Below are 22,401 nucleotides of genomic sequence, written 5' to 3'. Positions count from 1 at the left end.
AGTTGTTTTGGATAAAAGCATTTGCCAAAATGCATACATGTCAACAGCGACATTATAAAATAAAAAATACTCAATGCAAATCAAAGTAGGCATTAGTTCATTGTCTGTAAAACACAATGAACTAGGCTACTTGTTTTTAATTCATCTTTAATTTAACCAATTCAATAGTGTCACAGAACACAACTGCAGCTCAGTGGTTGATTTCTATGTTTATCCTGACCAGAATTATATGGGGCATATAATCTCTTGATATAATCAAACTAATATTTTACATTTATTTGTAATAAGCATAACCACTCATCTTAAAAGTACAACAACTACTTGCGCAGGAATATGCTGAGAATTTAAACTGTTTTTAGTCTCTCTATTAATATCTTAACCAAAGCACAATTTGGTCAGCATGTTAACATCTGTATTTGTCTACGCCATATTAAAAGGATGTAAAATAATGGAGATCATTGTTATCTCGAGGTATCTTTCGTTTTAAATAAAATTTTTAACAATTTATGTAACCTATTTCATGGCATGATTTTGCACAAAGACCCAAGCACAGAGGATCCAAGCAAGCCAGCAATGGTTCAGTTAATCTTATTTGAAGAAGCACAATTGTACCCATTCAATACAATACAGAACACTGATTATCAGACAAATGTTTCATAGTAAGAATAAACTTACTTGCTCCCACCAGAAACATTTCACTACCGAAGAGCAACAGTCCGACTGAGTTAACAAGGACAAGAATGCGAGCCATATCTCCACAAATGTCAAAGAATCCAAATGAATGTAATCTTCTTTTGCTTCTAAACAGCTTTGTTTATAGCAACATTATAAATGATTATGTATTCATCCAAATAAACACATCTTAAATAAAGTACAGTAAAAATCTCAGGATGGACATCATGTTCGCAAATCCTATTAAAACACGTGCCGGAACGTCCATGTCAGCTGCAGGTAGAATGCTGACTTTCCATCGACTTCCAAAATAATTCCGCCTTACTTCAAATTCATGCTCGATTTCCTCCGAAACTGCAGGTTGTGACTGAGGAAGCGTCCAGTTCAATCTCAGGTTCGGAGGTGTTCAGATCTACCGCTCGTTCATGTCAGTGTTGATCTTGAGCGAGAGCGAGAGCGAGCGCGAGGCGATCAGCACCACGGTCAGCTCCAGCGCCGATGCGCGCGAACACGAGCCTGGGAGACCGCAGATATATTCATTTATGAATGCGCGCGCATCAAGACCAAGTGGAGATACCAGTGTAGCTACATTCCTGGTGTGCACTTCACCGAACACCTGTAAAGTATCTGAAAATGCAAAGTAAGAGGCCTCCGGCGCTTTGACCTTCACAAAAGTCTTTGCAGTAAAGTTCAATATGCTAAATGTCCGTGTTGACGGTACAACCGTCTGACAAAATTAAACTTTAGAGAGTGACATGGTTGCTCTGCAATGATTTTTAGCCTTCTATCTTAATGGGAAGATTTTCAAAGGTCAGTGCAGCACGGTTGCCTCTTAATATGCATTTTCAGGTACAATAGAAATATTCTATAACTATAAAATTAGCTTAATGTTAAAAATCATATGCAGTTCGTCAATGATTTACTGAATATGCTCCACTCCTATATGACAATGCCCACTAAAGCCCATTGTTGCATTTTTCTATACATTTTGACGGATGTATTCTCTATACTGTATTACACATTAGATTTGTACTTGGAAAATGACAAAATTTGGTCCAAAAGTCTAAGGAATAGTGTCAGTAAACTATGAATATACGACTTCAACAATCTATTATGTGAACTTCTTACCCTTGTTTATTAAAAACAAAATTTCTTATTTAATTGATTTTAATTTTGTTACAGATTGGCTTTTAGAGTTAATACATAATCTCTTTTTCCTTCTGCTTTATCAGCTATCCGACTATCAATCCAATCACGTTCTCTATAAATGATAAGTCATAACTCATTCATGTGACACAGTCTGATATGGCTGTATAGGTGCAATGGTAGAATCGAACATAGTGTATTTGGTTGAATGCAATAGTCTTTCTTTGTGCAGTTATGAATGCGCACGCATGTAGTTTCTATGAAAAGGTTTCCAAAAACAATAAATAAAAATAAGTCACAGAAAAAGTATGGATTTGGAAAAATGGCATATTATTCGCTATTCAGAAGGCTACAATTGCAACTGAATATTTTGCAGTGATTTTAATGCATAGCCTTCACATTAAGTACATTTAGAGATAATTTTACAAGACTGCTTTGATATTATTCTAAGAATATTTTACAATGTTCTGCTGTGCTTTTAAAGGCAGATTGCAGGTCCTTAAATGGAATGAAGGTCTTTAATGTCCTTTAGACACCTGTGGAGCAGAAAACTGTTATCATACTGTAAGTAATTTGTCTCTTTTCAAAGGCACAACAGGGGATACATTTCAAACTGTATGTGGTTTCTTTTTATCTATCTATCTATCTATCTATCTATCTATCTATCTATCTATCTATCTATCTATTTTCCACACTCATATTCCACAGGCTCTTTGAAATATGCTTTACCGGAACATTTTATAGAATGATTTGGATGATTGAGGTAATAATAGAAGTAAGAATAATCAGAGAAGCTGATTTTCTCTACAATTGTGAAACACTTGGAAAAGCACATTTCATGGCATTACTTCAAAAGATAGAAATGAATTAGTAAATGCAGAATTGGATGGCATTCTGCATTTGTAATGGACTCACCTAAGAGTTGGATGTGTGTCTCCAACATATACAAGCCTTCACTTTCCAAATTGCATATTACGTACACAAATGAACCTAAATATATCAACAAGGACAAACGACTGTTAGCAGTGCAGTGTAATTATGTTGTTTTTGTTTTATTCATAAATTATAAGTGCTTTGTGGAGAGAATAATAAATCTACATTGTTTACTGGAGTTTATTTGAGGTACAAATTATAGTAAATAAACAATAGCTTTTTCAATAACACGATAAAGTAAGATTCCAATCAGGTTAGTCTTGAAATAGCTTTATGACAAATAATGCATTATTTTTGTACTTTAAACCAGAGGGAATAGCAAAAGCAGTGACCGTCTCATCATTATAAATTATTATTATACTAGCCAGGTAAAGTGCATTACAGTCTGATTTTCTTTTAGGCTGTGGGATATAGAACTGAAGATGAATGTACAATGAAAAGCTGTAGAAATGCTATTTCAAGTTGCTTTTAGTTCAAAATTAAAATGTTTCCAAAATCAATGGAATTGAGAAAGTAAATTCCCACCATGAAAGAAATGCTTCACAACATTCTTCTGTATTTGTTTGGTAAACATAAAAGAATAAGCACGTACAGCTATTGATTTTTGCTGCAACAGGCTCTCTAGAGCTTTCTAATTGTTTCTGCGAGAGGGAGAGAGAGACCATGGCCAGTTCCATCACCACAAAGGACAGTATTCTAGGTCACAGAAACATTAATATTTATGCGAGGATGTTTCTCCTATAGATTGATATAGTCATCCACTGTCCTGACTCTGCAATAGTTTACGCTCTAGGGATCTGCAGTGTTGTGTATATTTAAAAGTCTCTCATTTTAATTGAATTACAAATCAGGAACTTCTCTGCAATCTTACTTGACTAAAATTAATCTATTAGAAAGGAATGAATTTATTGAAAAGGAAACCACAAAAAGAGGTGGGGAATCGGACACGTTGCAGGCCTGATTTGAACCTGCATCACCTGCGCGAGCACCATTCATGCCTGAATATTTTCTGAGTTTTAAAATCAACATAAAAAGCTGTTCGCAAACCCATTTTCCCTATCGAATATATTTCAGAGTGAAAGATAATTTTGTTCATTGAGGACAAAAATTAGGAGTGAATTGTCAAAGATCATAAATGTGCACAAAGAAATGAAATTGCGTCATTTTTGATTTCATGTTGAAGTTTCCTTTTCAATATGCAACCGTTCTACACATTGGGGGAAAACCACACCAGAACATTCTTAATGTGAAGGCCAAAATTATGAAGGTAATTTGCAAGATGTGTTATTCAGGAAATGACACGCTAAAATGGGTACTTTTGCAAGGCACTGTATTAGTCATGAAACAAAGGCAGCGTTTGGTCAGTTTAGTCAGGTTTCTTGTAGGCAAGAGGAGAATACCCACCTGGATGCATTTTTAGAATGGGACAAAAAAAAAAATCAGATTTTATTCCTCATTACTTCCTTACTGTTTTGTATTCATAACACTCTCTTTCCACTGAGTACAGGAAGGAGGGAGTGACTGTGAGGGGAATATTTTGGTCTTCGATCGGGGTGTGCAAAGTCAGCCTAAGGACAGAGGTTACTCAAACTCATGTAACAAAAGACCCTTTTTTGATGTTGCTGCTACAGTCCCTGTTCATTTGTGTAAAACATGTCTGCCCGTATCTTTTTGTTTTGTTGTTCTCAATGACCTCGACTACCCTGCATGTTAGTCATTTAGACAATGTTATATACAGTAGAGTCATGATATAAGAGTATTTCTGTTTGTAAGGCACTGCAGGGAAGTCAGAGGCCCTGAAGTGAACTTTAACAGAACAGGCAAAGAATTGTGGAGCAAAATGTTGACTCAAGTTCACAGACAGACCACAAGCCTTGAGCTGCACGTGTTTGATACAGAGATAATAGGGATAGTCAACCTAAAAATGAAAAATGTTATACTCACCCTCAGTAATCATATGACGTGTTGAATAACGAGCTGTTGTTGTTTCACTACAGTTATAATTAATGAGGACTGGAGCGTTCCAACTTCCAAGCTTCTAAAAATATGAACATGTGTCATAAAGTTGGTCCATGATGCGTTGTAAGTCTTCTAAAGTATGATACATTTGTGTGACAAACTGAAGATGACATCTTAACCCTTATTGCCCCCACTTCACAAGGAAGGGAGAAGTAACGATGTTTGAATCTTTTCAATGAATCGGTTGATCCATTTCACAGACCATTCGAGCACGAATCGGACTGACTCTGATTCAACTCAATAATTCAATAACCAGTAGTGAAGATTATCATTGAATAACAGTTTATAAATTATTATAAAACCAAAATATTGCTTAGTTCTTCAAACAAAGCTATCTTATTATGGCTTCAGAAGACTTTTATGGGGCTATTGATTTTTATTTTATTTTTTTAAGCTTGAAAGCTTTAGTTTCAAATTCGCCTTCGTCTAAAATAAATTTTCTACAGAAGAAAGAATATCACATGGATTCGGAACGACATGAGGGTGAAAAAAAGATGACAGAATTTACATTGTTTGTCTTGAAGAATATTGTGAAATGGGAGAGGGTGAAATTTCTTAAAGAACACATTACACAGTACATGCCACCATGGGGTACATGAGAATATTGTTATATAGATATAGGCTAATGAGGTCTGAGTGAAAGAGACAATTGAAGAGCTGACTGTTAGTTTTGCCTCAGACAGTCTGTGTCAGTATTCAATTAAGAGATATTGAGGCTCACTGTCTGGCAGATGATTTATCAAGCAAGTTTCAAAAGAAAAGTGCAGCGTTTGACCAGAGATATATAAATGATGTCGTCAAATAATGTGATCTGGCACATTATCAGAGGCTACAGTCTACAGATGTTCAATGCTAACACAAAATCATTCTTGTGCTTGACTACCCCTAGTGGAAATGTCTGAGACAGACTGAAAGAGGAAACGTGTGCATCAACTTCATTTATTACTCATCATTTCAAGTTCCAGGCCAGCCATCAAAAAGCTGGAACTAAGCCTTTTCTGACTGAGGTTATTATATCTTTTCTAATTCAGACTTCAAAAATACCCAAAATCCAATAGAATTCCAATGACATACTCAATGCAAAAGCTTTCAAAATGACTAAAATCAGCACAGTTCTTTAGGATGCCAGTCTGAAAGGTCTATAGCCTTCAAACGACTATTTTAGTATCATTGAGATACTATTATAGGATTTTTTTATATATATTTTGAATTCATTTGACTTTAATTTTGTTACATTCTAAGTAATTTAGTCATTTTTATAGTTTTATTGACTTTTATTTTCAACAAAACTAATTTTAGTGTACCTTAAATTTGTATGGTTTTAGTTTAAGTTAAATATAATCACCCTCCTTCAAACTTTTTAAATACATTTTTTAAAAACATGTCATTTTAATTGTATTTATTATTTTACTACATTATCAAAACGTTCAAAGCAGGGTGAATTCAGCACACTATAAAGCTGTGTTTCAAATTAATTCATTTGTAACTGATCCTTGCTAAAAGTGCATGCCACTGATAATCAAATCGATTTGACAGTTTTATAATATTCATAGGCTTTTTTCTTCTTTTTTTTTTTAAAGATTTTTTTAAAGATTCAATATCAGACAGTTTGCTTCTGCCAGGAGATAATGTAAAGTAAATGGAACCATAATATATTTTTGCAGCCTAGCTGTTGGAGCATGGCCAAACTAGATGTTTAAATCAAAGAGGTGCAGGTGCTCATTGTATTTTTCAGAGAAAACCTTCTGTAATCTTTATAATGGGTTGACGTTTTTGCAGAGAAGCAATTTGTGATGATGCATTAGAATAATTGGTCTTCCATACGTAAATCACACTGCTTTGGGAGGGAGCTGGCAAACACAGAGAGCCTGCTGACTCCAAGTCTAATCCTCTTATTTGTCTTATTTATATAAAAAAAACACTCATATATTCATATGCATTTCACAAATCTAATGATGCATCCATCTAATATTGCAGTAAAAAACTAGATAATGACCTCATTAAAAAAGTATGACTGTAAATGCGCTCTGGATAATGATTCATAACCACTGTTACAGTCAACATAGCCTTAACGTAACTGAAGAGGCAAGTCATTTATCAGCCTCTGTTAAATATGATCATTCCATTAAAGCAATGCTACTTAGTATATGAACAGATATCAAGTTGCGGAAGTTTGTCATTAACACAGCTTGAGAGCATTACTCAAAAGTTTTCAGCATGCACTTCCCAGAAATATTTTGCTTAACTGGCCACCTTTGATTTTGCATGAATGCTGGGAAAAACTTCTGCAGCGTGTTTGGAATTCCGAGCCATTGAGTGCTTTTCGTGAGAGGAATGCTGACTCAATGCTTCCTGTTTCAGCTGCAGACTGGCAGGCAGGAAACCACAGGAGCAGCTCTTGGGTGTTGGTTGCATTCTCACTCAGTTATCTCTAAACATATAAAAGCCCCAGGGGTGAGTTTAAGGCAGGGAGAAGTGCTGTATGAATGCTGGGCATTTCTCATATTCATCTGAGCAACAGAGATTTACACTGTGAAATAGGAGAACCGTGCTCCAAAGATTTTTAAATGAACAGTATACTATTTAAAATATCAGTTAAGTTTATGATTGCACCTTCTTTTAAGTGAACATTTTGAAGAAAAAAAAATAGGCTCTTCTTAATAGCTTTGCAGAACTATTTGGATATTATGTACTATTTTTCCTAAGGATGAACATATTTTCATTATATGATTATCATACTAATGCTACACTACTGTTCAAAAGTTTGGAGTCAGTAATATTTTATTTTATTTTATTTTATTTTATTTTATTTTGGAAGAAATCAATACTTTTATTCTGCAATGATGCATTAAAATGTTCAAAAGTGACAGTAAACACATTTATCATGTATAATGTTTCCAAACATTTTAATTAGCATATTAGAATAATTTCTGAATGATCATGTGACACTGAAGACTGGAGTAATGATGCTGAAAAATAAATGTCCTTTTAAAATATATTAAAATGGAAAACCGTTATTTGAAATTGTGTACTATTTCACAATATTACTGCTTTTACTCTATATATTTGATCAAATAAATACAGCCTTGGTGAACATCAGAGTTTTTCAAAAAAGATTTTTAAAAAATTTAACAAAAAATTGTCACCCCCAAACTTTTAAACAGTAGTGTATATGATCAGATAATCACAAACTTTTTAATCTATTCCTGATTAACGGAACATTCACAGTCTGTTATCTCAGGAGGAAGTCCTATAATGACTATGTTCATTTTATGGTTTCCTGTAGTCAGTTTATTTAAAACACATCCACATCAGTTCAGAGTTCATAGGTATGTGCATGATTTGACTGAAACTTCAGCATAAGATATAAGAAGATCTTGTTTACTGCACTCTAAAAAATAATTCTGTGGCTTAGTAATAAATATTACAGAAATATTTAACTTTATTAACTTAATAAAATCTCTGAATATTGTTTACTTGATTGTTTGAGTTAAACATATCAAAATAATTTAGTAAAAATCCAACAGTTAATTGTATCTAAAATTTACAGATATATTTAAGTTTTTTTCAATAAAATGATTTAGTATTTGACTAACTAATTATTTCTTTATAATACACTTAATATATTTGTGAAATTTCTATAAAAATATTTGAGAATTTTGAATTAAACTGATCTGTTTCAAGAAACAAAAATATTACTTAATTCAAATCAATATTATTAATATATTTAACACTCTTAAGAAATTGAGTAAGTTTCAGTACAGCGTCCAGAATTGGTGCATTTCCTCTGTGAAATTCAGGTTTGTGTATGTTTTATTTGATCTATAAAATCATTACTGTGCTTTAAATCGTTTTATTTAATGCAAAACATACAGAGGCGTAATTCGACACCTAAACGAGAGTCGCGCCTGACTTTTCGCGTGATTGAAAAGCCTTGCATAAACACATGACTTTATTCCTAATGATAATGAATATAATTAATTTGGATGATAAAATGTCCTCAGAACTGTCACTTTTTGTTTATTGACAGGTTATGGAGTTACCATAGACTGTAAAAAATAGGGAGTTACCTATGGAGCAGGTATCTTTGGGCTGTGAGTGAAACGCAGGACGGCGGTCTAAAGTTCGAAGTTCACCGTCCATCTCCGGCACGAGAACCAGCGCTGATCCGGTGGATATTGGATAACAGACTGGTTGATTACAATTTGAATTAGGCTACCTGAATGTTTCAATGTTTCATTTTTACTTCTAAAATGTTTGTTAAATGAGTTTAAATGTAGGCAATATTGTATACATGTTAAAAACAGTGTAAAATGTGCTGTATTGCTGTACTCATCGACAATAAAGGCCAATGTCATGTATACTGGTGGTTGAATGGAATAGGCTACTATTTTACAAAGGTTTAGAGAAAATAAAAAAGTTAATATTACTCATAACAGTTAATATTACTCATAAATATTGTTTTTTAAATGTTTAAATGTTAAATTATTTCTACTCAATTTTATTTGTTAATGTACCAGATGCAGTTACTCAGATTTACTTAACTTTTTTACTTGCATTTACTCAATTCATACAGTATATTTAATTGATTTCACAGCTTTAAAATGTACTCAATTTTTTTTTCACCAAAAAAATTGAGTAAATAATAGTTCAACTTTTTACAGTGTGGCTGTTAAAAACAAATGTGTCATAATTCAGAATTTTCCAAAAGCTTTATCAGAGAGTTTTAAAGCTTAAGTGTTTAATTTTCGTGAAACTAGCATTTCTCACCCTGTCTTCGAACTGATTGGATAAACAGATAGCTCCGCCCCAATCTCATGCATTGGTTGAGCCAGTGATGGTGTGTTGGGCTCAAACAAACCACAGAGCCACTGTGTTCATATTTTTGGGTGGAATCAAACAAATGGCTTACTTACAGTTGTTTATATATTAAATTGTGATAGGAGAAAGTATTTTTATTGAGAAAAGGTACACACTTCTCTTTTAAAATCGGCATGAAATGGAAGTTGCGATAGTTTTTTCTTCTCCATTGTGACGTATATCCGAGTGAAACGACTTCTTGAACAAAAAACAAATGTAGAAAGGGACTTGATTTTGTTCAACATGAATTGATCGGATCGTAGGATGGTTGTGGTTTGCTATTTCTCTTATGTCATGTGAGTGACAGGTTGCCCCGCCCTTATGCCAGTAAACAGAGAAGAAAAGTTGTTGCAAGAGGGAGGGGAAGTTATTCTGAATACACACATGAATTTACAAAAAGAAAATATGTGCACGGATAAATCATTTATAATAAATACTGCAATATAAAAAAAATAAAAAAAAAGATTTGTCCATTTTGATTTCAAGGTGACTTAAAAAATACCATAAGACAGCCAAAAAACAAATCTTAGAAATACACTAAACCTTGACAACAGTGACATAAGTGTAAAAAAACAAACATTTACAGATATACAAGGACGCAATCTTGTTGTTGTTCTAGTATATTCCCCATAATCCATTGTTTGGTCCGGTGTTTAGTCCATCCTTTCATTCCTTTCATGTGTTTTTTTGTACCCCCTTTTCATTTATCCACTTTTCAGTTCATCTATTCATTCATATTTCAGAATGGAGGCTATGGTTGCATCTCGTACTGGCCCTCAGTAGCAATGAAAAAGTCATTGAGTGTGTCTTGTAGGTGGTCAAAAGTGGGCCTGTCCTCTGGCCTTTCCTTCCAGCAATTCAGCATGATGTCATAGAGCTCTTCTGGACATCCATCAGGACACGGCATTCTGTAGCTCTTGTCAAGGTTACGGATCACCTCCGGATTCGTCATACCTGAAATTGTGTGGAAAGCACAGCCAGATTGTTAGAGATCTACCCATCTATCCTACACAGTTCTTGATGGGAAGCGAAACCCTTGAGAGAAAAACCCATTACCTGGATACGGTACTCTGCCATATGTGACAATCTCTGTCAAAAGAACTCCAAAGGACCAGACGTCTGACTTGATGGTGAAAGTACCAAAGTTGATGGCCTCAGGGGCCGTCCACTTAATAGGGAACTTCGCACCTGATCGGTAAATAAGACACATTGACAGGCGACAATAAGCCTTTCATAAATGTGATGTGGAACAGAGATGCATGCATGGAAAACTAACTCATAATTTGATGGTATCAGTTACCAAAAATGACTATAAATAAAGCTACAAGGACAAAAAAATCTGCCTTAAAGTGGTTAAAGTGGCAAACTTCAACATGGAAAGATGCTATTTTTGAACGTCAGTAGCTCGTACCCAACCTTAAAAGGTCAGATATGTCAGTTAATCGTATTAGAAATCAAATGTCAACAATGACTGGTGCCAATTAATTTGTTGCAGTGGAAAAAGCACTGCATTGTGGGAATAAACTAGTGAACTGACCTTCTTGTGCAGTGTATTCAGTTTCTATGATCCTGGCAAGGCCAAAGTCTGCTATTTTACAGTGCAGGGTCTCAGAGACGAGAATATTAGCGGCACGCAGATCTCTGTGAATGTAGTTTTTCTTCTCGATGTAAGCCATGCCTTCTGCAATCTGTTACATAAAGAGAGTTAAGTGTGCAGTGAAGTGGATAACAATACTGTAACATTTTACCACTAAAACATTTTTTTTTTTAGGTTAAATATAATATAGGCTATATTGTATGTGGGATTGTGGTTCATTTGTAAGCTCAAAACACAATTACACAACTAGATGCTAATTTAATAGCTAATTAAAAACTATCTGCAGTAAAGTTTTGTTGGCTATGATATTATTAAAATCAACCCAAATATTTTTGTTTAGGTTTGGTTAATTGTAATTATGGGTAACACTTTATTTTACAGTGTCCTTGTTACATATGTTACATGTACTTACAATAGTATTAACAGTTAATTATGCATAATTACATGCAACTAACCCTCAACCAAACCCTAATCCTACCCTAACTCTATAGTAAGTACATGCACTTAATTAATATTACTCAGTACTTAAATATATAATTACACTGTAACAATGACACTATATATTATTACATAATGTTATTACTAGGAAGCACATGTACGATGTGTAACATTGACACTGTCAAATAAAGTGTTATCACAAATTCATCTACTCTGTAAAAAAAAAAATTACAACATATGTTTTTACATTGCCTTAACTAAAAGTAGATGTAAATTGAAATGACTTAAACATCCAAGTTGATAGTACTTCAGGCACCAACTTTTTTTTTACTGTGTACATAGGATTTTTAGGTCGAATTCAGTTCAAAATTCTAGAAGTTTTGAACTCAAAATTAACCTTAAAGTGGCTTTGTTTTGCGAACATATACATAAAGCATTAGCATTTTGCATTTATATTTGCAATGCAGACCATAAAAAACAGACAGCATGAACAAAGTGGTCTCTAACAGGAAGTTGCTTTTGCATAGAGAGCGAGATCACAGTCACGCATGGTAGGGGCTTCAGGTCGATGGAAAAATGTACGTAATATCCTGTACAGAAGATATTAATCTAAATTTGTGGCGGTTGTTAGAAGTGTTCAGATCTAAAAATGTTCAGACCATGTGTCTAAACCAAAGACCATTTCCTCTACATGTCCCTGAGAGTGCAAAACAGTTCTTAAAATAGTTACAGAAGTTGAAATTGTACAGTAGGTGTGCAGATTTCCACGCACTGCGTTAAAATGTGTCCTGTTCCACAAAGTTTCAGATCTACAGTAGTGGCCAAAACTGATTTCCAGAAGGGGTCTTTGTTTTTAGTGACCCTACAAGTTTGAATAAACCCTCAAAATGTCAGGAATATATGAAATTTGCCTTTTTTACCACTTTCCCGTCAGGGATCACTGGTGATCCCGGATTATTGTAGTTCAAAATATGTTTGAGCTTATATATCTCAATATTAATAACAGTCTGGTTAATTTTGAGTCTTGAACTATAAACTCTCAAGGGTTGGCTTTCTAAATGTATGTGTGTTATGTTTCTATTCAGAATTACTTATGAGCAGTAACCTTTTTATTTTGGGTATGTCATGTATGCAGCACTTGCTAAAATTGGGGGTGATGAGGAAGGGGTTAAGGCAGCATTTTTTTTGTTCCTGTGGCTTTATTTATAGTATATTTTGGTAACTGATACCATCAAATTATGAGTTTGTTTCCCATGCATGCATCTGTTTTCTACATCACATTTAAGAAAGGCTTATTGTCGCCTGTCAATGCGTTTTATTATAGAATAGAATAGAATAGAATCGGGCATTTATATAGCGCTTTCATATGTACATATGTTCATATGTACTATTAAACTATCAAAATATGAGAAAAATAAAAATAAAATAACAATAATTTAAAAAAAGATTAATATATATATATATATATATATATATATTAATCTTTTTTTAAATTATTATTATTTTATTTTTATTTTTCTCATATTTTGATAGTTTAATAGTATATATAGATATAGATATATAGATATATATGCTGTATTTACAAGGTATTTCTCTAAAAAAAATATTTGGGAAAAATAGCCAAACTATAGCTACAGATTTTTTTTTAAAGTCCATAAAACAAAAAGCTCACAGGAAAAGGCAAAAATTGTAATCTATAATATTTCCAGTTATTAATATTTCATTGCTTCTCTATTGTTTTTGCATGTATTCATAATTTCTTTGTAAGACAGCCTGGCCAAAAATTATGTCCGCACAAATTGCCATATTTCATTGTCTTATTACAAATTAAACAATCCACTTTAAGCACAACCACGCAATATGCTTAAAAACATTTTAATAACATTGGAATATATGGTAAAGATGTCAGTTTTCTTACACCAGAGATCACTTTTGACCACTACTGTACATTGCAAGAGAAATATCAATTAATTGCTACTAAGCAATGAAGACAATCAAGGGAAATCATAAAATTAAATTATTCTTACTTGAGCAGCCATATCAATCAGCTTGGGAAGTTTTAATTTATGGCCATCATCTGTCTTCAGAAAGTCTAACAAGCTTCCTGGAATAAAACAAGAACAATTGTATGGTTTGGACAGTCACAACATAATTTAATAAAATAAAATAAATTAGAACTAATAATGCTGTGTTAATACTAACCATTAGCCATGTATTCTGTGACAATGAAGATGGGCTCCTTGGTGACTACAGCGTGCAATTTGACCAGTCTCTCATGCTGGAGCTGCTTCATCAGATTCGCCTCCTGTAGGAAGGCCTCTGGCTCCATGGTGCCTTCCTTCAAAGTCTTGATGGCGACTTTCTGGTTGTTTTTGTAAAACCCTACAAACAAGAGCCACAGGCAAACACAGGTTTATTAAATAAACTTGCACAGAAAACCACATCGATCTACGGCAGCTCAATAAACACTTTTTTCATGACAGATAATACTACAGATTTATGGTTCGATTCTTGAGAAAGGGCCTAGAATCAATAATTAATTATCAGATATGCTGTAAAAAATAATAATCAGAATATATATGTAAACATCACAAAAAAAAGATCAATTTACTTGAGAAACACAATTGTCAAAGATATTCACTCAAAAATGAAAATTGTGTCATCATTTACTTACACTTCCAAACCTGTATGAGTTTCTTTCTTCTGCTGAACACAAAAGAAGATATTTTGAAGAATGTCTGTAACTAAACAGTTTCTGGACCCCACTGACTTCCATAGTATAAAAAAAAAAAAAAAATACTATGGAAGTCAATGGGGTCCAGAAACGGTTTGGTTACAAACATTCTTCAAAATATTTTCTTTCGTGTTCAACACAAGACAGGAACTCATATAGGTTTAGAACAACTTGAGGGTGAGTAAATTATGTCACAATTTTCTTTTTTTGGGTAATCTATCCCTTTAATGCTTGTTTTCTGAGAATATATCATACTGTACATTTATTTTTCTCACCCAGTTTTCAATCAGTTTGTTCTTGTTTTGGGCACAAACCTCACTAAATATCGTTACATAAATTAAATACAAATACAAAAAATAAATAACACAAAAAATTAAAAAGATATATTGTGCGAAAACAAGTGTTATGGCAAATAAAGGTATAAGAACATTTAAAGAATTAAAGAAAGATTAAAAGAAAATTCATGTTTTGAAGATTTGCAGAAGCACATACAGTAGAGAAAATTGGGTCAGAGGTTTTTGAGACTTCTGATTAATGTTGAACCTGGTGGTCAAAGTAAAAGCCCCAGTGAGGTACACATAATTTATCATTTGTGTGGCTAAAATATGCCAGTATCACACAAAGCCACATGAAACACAAACACGTGCTCTTGAACAAACAAATTCAAGGCCAGTATAATTACAATTTTACTCTGAAGTGAGGAGAATACAATGGCATTTTCATTTTTTTTGTAAAATAAATTTTGTATTAAATTTAGTGTCTGATTAACTTAAGTCTTTAATTAAATTGTGAAAAATAATATTTGGTCATTTTAAGATACTGCAACATTGACTTGCACAAAGACTTGTGCATGATGTCAGAATACTAAAAACAGAATCGGCTCCTACTTTATCTGAATTAACTTTTAAATCAAAATAACATGACTCTATATATTTTTATTCGGGTAGTTCTCCAGAGCAAAAATACATGTCCTCCAAATGTTGTACCTTACCAGATTTTTTTGTTAAATTGACTACCAGGGTGTTGTATGACCAAATTTTAATCGGTTTAATCAAAGTTATTCCTTCATAATTATCAATTTAATCATCGTCTTATTGGAAACATGTGCTTGCAAAGGGAAAGTAAGAATTGCCTTTTTACCCAAAGGCAACATTGCGTAACTGAACTTTCTTCTGCTTCTTACCCATCCACACTTCTCCAAACTGGCCGGCACCAAGTTTATTCACCATCTTCAGAGTATCTCTGGGAATCTCCCACTCATCTTGATCCCAGGGTCTCTGAGGGGCAATGGTTTTACAGGGACTTCCCAGCCTCTGGCACAAACCATCCGCTGACCCTATAGGTTCGATAAAGAAGTTTGGGGAAAGAACAAGAATGTTCAGAGGAGAGTAAGAATGCAGAGTCACAAATTAAAGCTAAGACTAGCATCTACTTATCTGACAGAAATTAAACCATGCTTACTGGTTTTGTCTGGAGAAAACCAAAAGATATGCTCCAAAAATTGGGCAAAAATGATTTTGTTGCTTTTAAACAGTTAAATAAAAAGACACAACAAACCAAAATGGGGCAAGATTGTGGACTACAAACTGAGACTGAAGCTGACCTATTTATCTGGTGGTTAAAGCAACCGTTTGTCACATTTTCACAGCTACAACCACAGAAAGCATACAGTAGATGAATCAGAAAGGGTCCTTGGTATAGCAACATCCTTGCTCTGAGTACTTACTGGAGTAATACTTGACTAGATCTTGAAGAGAAGAAAAGGTTATGGAGGGAGAGATGTAGTAGCCACCATTATCAAGGGCTCGGATCTTATAGTGCTTGACCACATCACCTTGATCTGGGTTGGAATCTCTTAAAGACAGAGAGAAAGCACCTGCGGAGGATCATTCAGAAACAGCAGTCAAATAACACGGCTGATCATTACGCCGTGCTTATTTTAATAAAGATCGCCTTAGCCAGCCAAAATCTACTCAAAAATGTGATTTGAAGGCAATGAAATAGTCTGCATTAAATTTGAATCAGGGTGAACCTGATTTCACCAAGTACAACATGTTCCTTGACCAACATCTTTGTTGATCCTGGAAAAACATTCCAATCAACCAATCAGATTTGAGGGACAATTTTACAGTTATTATGTCAAGTTTAGGCTTACAACCAGGAATTACTGCTTCTACATCTGTGTTATTCACCTATCATTTCCCTCCGATATAAGGGATAAATTATGTGTAGAGTTATGTTTAGGGGTAGGGATCGGACAACATTTTCAGACAGGAATGTTCTTCAGCAAAATATGTTGATCCAGAAGCATGTCTTACTTAGCAAAATTAGCGAACTTTATGTGAACTCAGACACTGATCATTCTGAATGTTCAGGATTTCACATCAGGTTTCCTGACATGTCTTTGGAGGGCTGAAGAAAATGAAATTGCTGACATTTGCTTATAGCACCTTAAAAAAGAGCTTATGCAATTAAAAAAAACAATTAACTGATATTTTAATGAATCTTCAAGTACAGTGTCTTAATGTTCAAAAGGTTTTTTTTTGCGTGTGGGTGTGGGTGTGGGTGTGTGTGTGTGTGTGTGTGTGTGTGTGTGTGTGTGTGTGTGTGTGTGTGTGTGTGTGTGTGTGTGTGTGTGTGTGTGTGTGTGTGTGTGTGTGTGTGAAAGAAATTAATACTTTTATTCAGCAAACATACATTACATTTTTTTTAAAGTTTTACACTTTTTAACTTTCTATTTACCAAATAACCCTGAAAAAATGTAGCACAGTTTACATAAAAATATTAAGCATTAAAAAATGTTGTTTTCAACATTTATGATAATAATAAATGTTACTTGAGCAGCAAATCTGCATATTAGAATGATTTCTGAATGATCATGTGACACTGAAGACTGGAGTAATGATGCTGAAAATTCAACTTCATGAATAAATGTCATTTTAAAAGATATTTAAATTTCGCAATATTACTGCTAATTAATTTTTATTTGTTTGTTTTTTAACTGTCTTTTTGATCAAATAAATGCAGCCTTGGTGAGCTTCTTTTAAAAGCATAAACAAATCCTACCAAAAAGATTTACCCAAACTTTTGAATGATAGAATATACAGTATATATAAACACAAACTAAACAAATGTACTGAGTTTCATGCTTATGGACCACACCACATTGTGCATTACAAGATTTACTCAGAAAAGTTTTTAAATCGAACTATATCTGCATACAAACAAGAAAATTCCAGTGGAGACTAGTTTCTGCACTTCCCCTTGCTCCACAACTACACAAATTAAACAATAAAGGGGAATTAATATCTTCCATCAAGCTCTGAGAAAAAGCACATGCAGATCTCAGTACATAGTTTGACTCTAATTTGCTCTTTCTTTGCATGATGTGAACTTGAAAAAGAGCAGCAGATGAAAAATTCAGGCATGCACACGTTATCAATGAAAAATTTGATCAAGTTTTGAGGCTGTGGATCCAGTGCTCCTTCAAATATTAATTTAGTTTGACTTGTCTGAGGTAAAAACAAAAACCTTGACAACCGAAAATACAGTAATATTATATTGTACCAATAACTTGTTTTCTTTAGTATTTCTCTTTTACGGTAGACATTTAACTAATGCCATACGCAGTTCTTGCTGCACTACATTGTGCCTATATAGAAGTAGTGAAATGATGTAATTATTCAGTGATTATGTGAAAACATTAATGGGACACTGAAGATTATTGGCATCTGACCTTTGGTTGTTTCACTTTCTCGTACAAGAAATGCACCAGGTTTGTTTCCTGGCGCCAACAGAAGACGCTCTGTGTCTCTGCGACTCAAGTCCTTGAAAAACCACCTGGAACAGAAAACAGAACCAATTATACAAAAGCTAGTTCCGAGTGACATTCCAAGAATCCTGATATTATTCTGAATAGCATAGCAGTGGAATGGATTTGGTGCCTCCCAGCTAACAAAGATCATTTTGCCAGCGTTCAGGGGTAAATCTGGGGTTTCAATATTAGGGGGGCTCAGACCCCAATGAGGGTATGATAAAAACATTTTTTTAATATATTGTTTCTGAGGAAATCACGAATTTGTGTACAGATTCTGGAGCTAATCACAAATTGTTTTGGGGGACTGGGAAGAAATTTAGGGGGGCTCAAGCCCATCTTAAAAAGTGGCCTAGTGACGTCCTTGCCAATGTTCCCATTAAGTTATGAAAACGTTTTTTCTGAATTTTGCTTGACAGTTCAAAACATAAATTTTTTTAAAATGTTTTTTTAAATGTTTTTCTGGGTTGTTAAGGGAACATTCCATTTGATAATTTTGTGAATATAGTCCTATTATGGGAACGTTAGGCCTGCTTTTGAATATTCTTTGAAAGTTCTGAAACAAAAAGTAACATTTAAAAAACGTTATGCGAACATCCAACTAAAACGTTTCAGGAAAAAAATATGCTCCATGAACCATGTATTAATAATGTTTTTATTAAAGAGCCGATAACTTTGACTGAACGTTCTATTAACATTAGCCTACTGGAAGAATGTTTGTTCATAACTTTGAGAAAACCTTGCCAGAACGTTACCCAAAGTTCAGAGAACGCTCCCTGTTAGTTTGGCTACGGATGAAATACAGCAGTGCTGATATTCACAACAACAGACAACACTCTATGGGATATTGCTTAAATATATATGCATGATATTAATTATATCTTTGCCTACCTCTCCACCTCCAATGTTTGTGCTCTTGCCACGAATGAACTTGGAATATATCCCTCATAACCTGTGACCAAGGACTTCGCCAACCACCAGTCACCAGTCCTGAAAAAACATGGATTAGTTACTAGTAATCACTTGGCTCTTTAAACTTGTCTTTTGTGTTTATATATTATTTTAGCTGACGTTTAGCATTTATCAATTTAAACAATTATACAAATATAATCCACCTGGAACAACGTGAGATAAAATGGGAGCAAAACGGATTGACGGATTTGCCCACTATGCCATTCACACTTCATTGAATTGTTAATGAATTTTAGTCTTTGGATTTATGCACAATTAAATACCTGATTCTTCAAGTGGAGATCTTCTCTTATTATAATACACTAGAAGCTGAATTTAATTGTATTCTCATATTACAAAAAAATATCCATATTGTTTACTCACTCCTTAATAATCTTGAGTCTGTCCCCTTTTTTGAATTGAAGATCAGTATCACTAGCAGGCTGGAAGTCATGTTGAGCAATAACAATGTCTTCATCTGAAAAGAAATTTCAATCTGTTAAAATATGCAATTCAAAGAAACACATAATAAATCTCTTCCATCTGTAACATTTCCCTCTATGGCATACCATTACATGTATTGACAGTTTCTGGCCTTTAATGTTTTATTCATTTTAGTTTGAACACAAGATCTGTGTCAAGCAGCATTATGACTATGATGTATTCAAAATAATTTTTAATCAGTGAATAATCAGTGTTCAAAGAAAAACGCTCTCCTGATGCCATATTCCGCAACTACAAATTAATATGTATTACCTTGATTGTTGCTTTGCTTCCTGTGATCTCTTGACAACTGTAAATCAAATTATTAATTTGTTTATTGACTGAGATAATTATATTTAAAAAGATAACATGTAATAGAAATGTATACATTTGAGTATAATATAAACTGAACATAATTTTCAAGCAATATAACACAGATCGAATCAGCACTGATCAAAAGTAAAAGCAAAGGACTAAACAGAAAGTTGACGTTTTTCACTGTAAAGCTCAAAGGGCAAAGTAAGAAAAATTTTAAAATTCATAATAAAAAAATAAAAAAAGCAATACTTACATGAGATGCGTTAGAATTTGAAGAATTATGATGTTCATGCCCTTTACTCTTTGAGTCTTTGCCATGTTTCTGGTCACTACAAGCACAACCCATCCTTAAAAATAAAATGTAATCATCTTAATCAGTGTTCATTTAACCTTATTTTATAAAAACGAATCGATTTGTTAATTGCAATCACACCTATATTCGCCGCTGTCAGTCTCCGCAGTTCTCTACTCGGAGTTCAGTAATAGTCCAGAAGAAATCCAGAAAGGTCGAGAAAGGCATCATACTGGGGGCTGAAGAAAAGAAGAAAACATTTTATTAAACTTATAATGATATCACCACAGTTTGGTGGTTTACGCTTTAGTCTTTAAAACACCTAACCAGTAATGTTTTCATTAGTATAATAAATAGATCACATGATGTTCTCTAGTACAAGTGCAAATCTTAAAACCAATCACACAAATAATAAACCAACATATGAAATATGAAATGAGTGACTGCTTACCCTTGTGATATAAAAACAGATTCCATAGGACGAAAATATTAACTAGTGAAAAAGATAAACAAGATAAAGTTTGTGTGTGTGTGTGTGTGTGTGTGTTTACCATGTTTAACAGCTTGGTAGGTTAAACCAAATCAAAGAAAACTATTTGAATACGTTATGATATTGATAGTTTGCAGATAATCGGAAGTCATTAAAAAGAATTATGGTCACTGGATAAAAGCATCCTCATATATTATGTATCAAATTAAACAATACTTGAATGTCAAAATATTAACATTTAAAAAAAACAATTGTTTATAAAGAAAGAAAAACAACCAAATGTTACTACTATATGGTCAAAGCAACATCTAAAAGTAAAATATTATTTTAAAGTAAAAAATACATAGTTTTACTTACATTTTTGTGGCCTGTAATATATTTAATAATCCAACTTTAGATTCTTAATTTCTGAACTAAATCAAGAGTGTTTCTCTCTTTCAGACACATACAAAGACATACTCAGTCAGACCATCTACCGCACACACACACACACACACACAATCTGCATTTGAGGCCCGTCATGTGCCCCGAGAGATCACATTAGTTGAAAGAGATAAATAGAGATCAGTAGTTGTGTTTATTTAGCTTATACCCCTCCCTCCCTTTCCTCTGTCAGTGCCTAATTCACAAAAGGCAAATGCCTTTGCATGCATATGATGAGCATGTGATGTCAGACATTAAAGCTGCAGACGACTACATAATTTAACATCCTCAGTTCTGTTTCACTCAGATAGACGTTAGACAGATTCATGATATGAGTATTACACTATTTGTAAATAAGGAAGCCAGAGCATTTCTTAGAAATACAGAAATAGCAGCTCCGAATATGTAAATGCGTTTAAAGGAATGAAGCTTTCTATGAAAATCATTTAAATGAATTTGGAAAGCTGTGTTTTCTGTTTTAAAGGCATGGATCATAATATTAAAAATCTTGCTCAACCACATGTAGGCCTAACTGTAAGACTATGTGAAGTGCTCTGAAGATACATGAGATTTAGCTCACAGCAGCAGCTGTGTCACAGGATGTTGTTGACTAGCCCCTATACAGAGAGTGCTTTCCTTTTAGAGGCACTGTGGTTTTCTTCAGTTAAACTTCAGTTATTCGGATCTCTACATTTTGCACGTTCATTTACTCTGCAGATGTAATTCGAAGTTTGGATGTCTTAACAAAACATACATGTTTTTGTAGTTCCAATCCTGTTAGGCCTTCAAGACTCAAATCAAAATGAGAGTTTTGTGTCTATAGTCTTTGAGTTCAATGATCCTGAACATTGATCAAATTGACATGAGGCAGATGTTTACAACACAGATATTTGTCCAATCAAATTCTAGAACGAGAATGTCACTCACCCTAGTGCCAAACACAAAAATGACTTAAATTGCTTAAAACTTTTGGAACACAGAGAATGTCTTAATGGAAATTAGGTGTGAAAAATAATGATGTGTGCAATATGTAAGAAAAATAATAATGATGCAGTGTGTAGCCTACCTTGATTTGACTTTGGATGACATATCTGGAAGGCTAGAGAAGCTCATGTCTTCTCACAGTCTCTATAACTATAAAAGTTAATTTATCCAAGTTACTCCGAAATGTAATAAAATACTTCATATTGTGTAGAATTAACAGTAGCCTATAGGGGAGAGCCGGGACAAT

The 22,401-nt window shown here is 33.7% G+C and overlaps 2 protein-coding genes across 3 annotated transcripts in view; both read right to left on the bottom strand.

The window, feature by feature from the left end:
* Positions 1 to 1,152, bottom strand: part of fndc4a (fibronectin type III domain containing 4a) — a 29,719-nt gene extending 28,567 nt beyond the window's left edge. Inside the window, exon 1 of one of the 2 annotated variants that reach the window (XM_082146933.1) lies at positions 676 to 1,152. In XM_082146933.1, coding sequence (XP_082003059.1) covers positions 676 to 751 — 76 coding nt within the window. In that variant the 5' untranslated portion in view covers positions 752 to 1,152. The remainder of the gene's footprint in view (positions 1 to 675) is intronic. The other variant, XM_082146934.1, reaches the window with a different exon arrangement.
* An 8,558-nt stretch (positions 1,153 to 9,710) lies between these two features.
* blk (BLK proto-oncogene, Src family tyrosine kinase) lies at positions 9,711 to 21,305 on the bottom strand. Its single transcript, XM_082146862.1, has 15 exons — positions 21,105 to 21,305; positions 20,709 to 20,750; positions 20,399 to 20,496; positions 20,219 to 20,312; positions 19,921 to 19,957; positions 19,549 to 19,642; positions 19,105 to 19,203; positions 18,136 to 18,239; positions 16,126 to 16,275; positions 15,583 to 15,735; positions 13,868 to 14,047; positions 13,693 to 13,769; positions 11,168 to 11,318; positions 10,687 to 10,818; positions 9,711 to 10,584 (listed from the first exon to the last, which is right to left on the bottom strand). The coding sequence occupies exons 4-15, from the start codon at positions 20,309 to 20,311 to the stop codon at positions 10,382 to 10,384; spliced, it is 1,473 nt and encodes a 490-aa protein (XP_082002988.1). The 5' UTR covers position 20,312; positions 20,399 to 20,496; positions 20,709 to 20,750; positions 21,105 to 21,305; the 3' UTR covers positions 9,711 to 10,381.
* Positions 21,306 to 22,401: the final 1,096 nt, after the last annotated feature.

Source organism: Leuciscus leuciscus, assembly GCF_965113295.1.
Source record: "Leuciscus leuciscus genome assembly, chromosome: 19".
Taxonomy (NCBI): domain Eukaryota; kingdom Metazoa; phylum Chordata; class Actinopteri; order Cypriniformes; family Leuciscidae; genus Leuciscus; species Leuciscus leuciscus.
The sequence above is the reverse complement of the archived record's forward strand: the minus strand, read 5'-3'. Positions and strand labels throughout refer to the sequence as shown.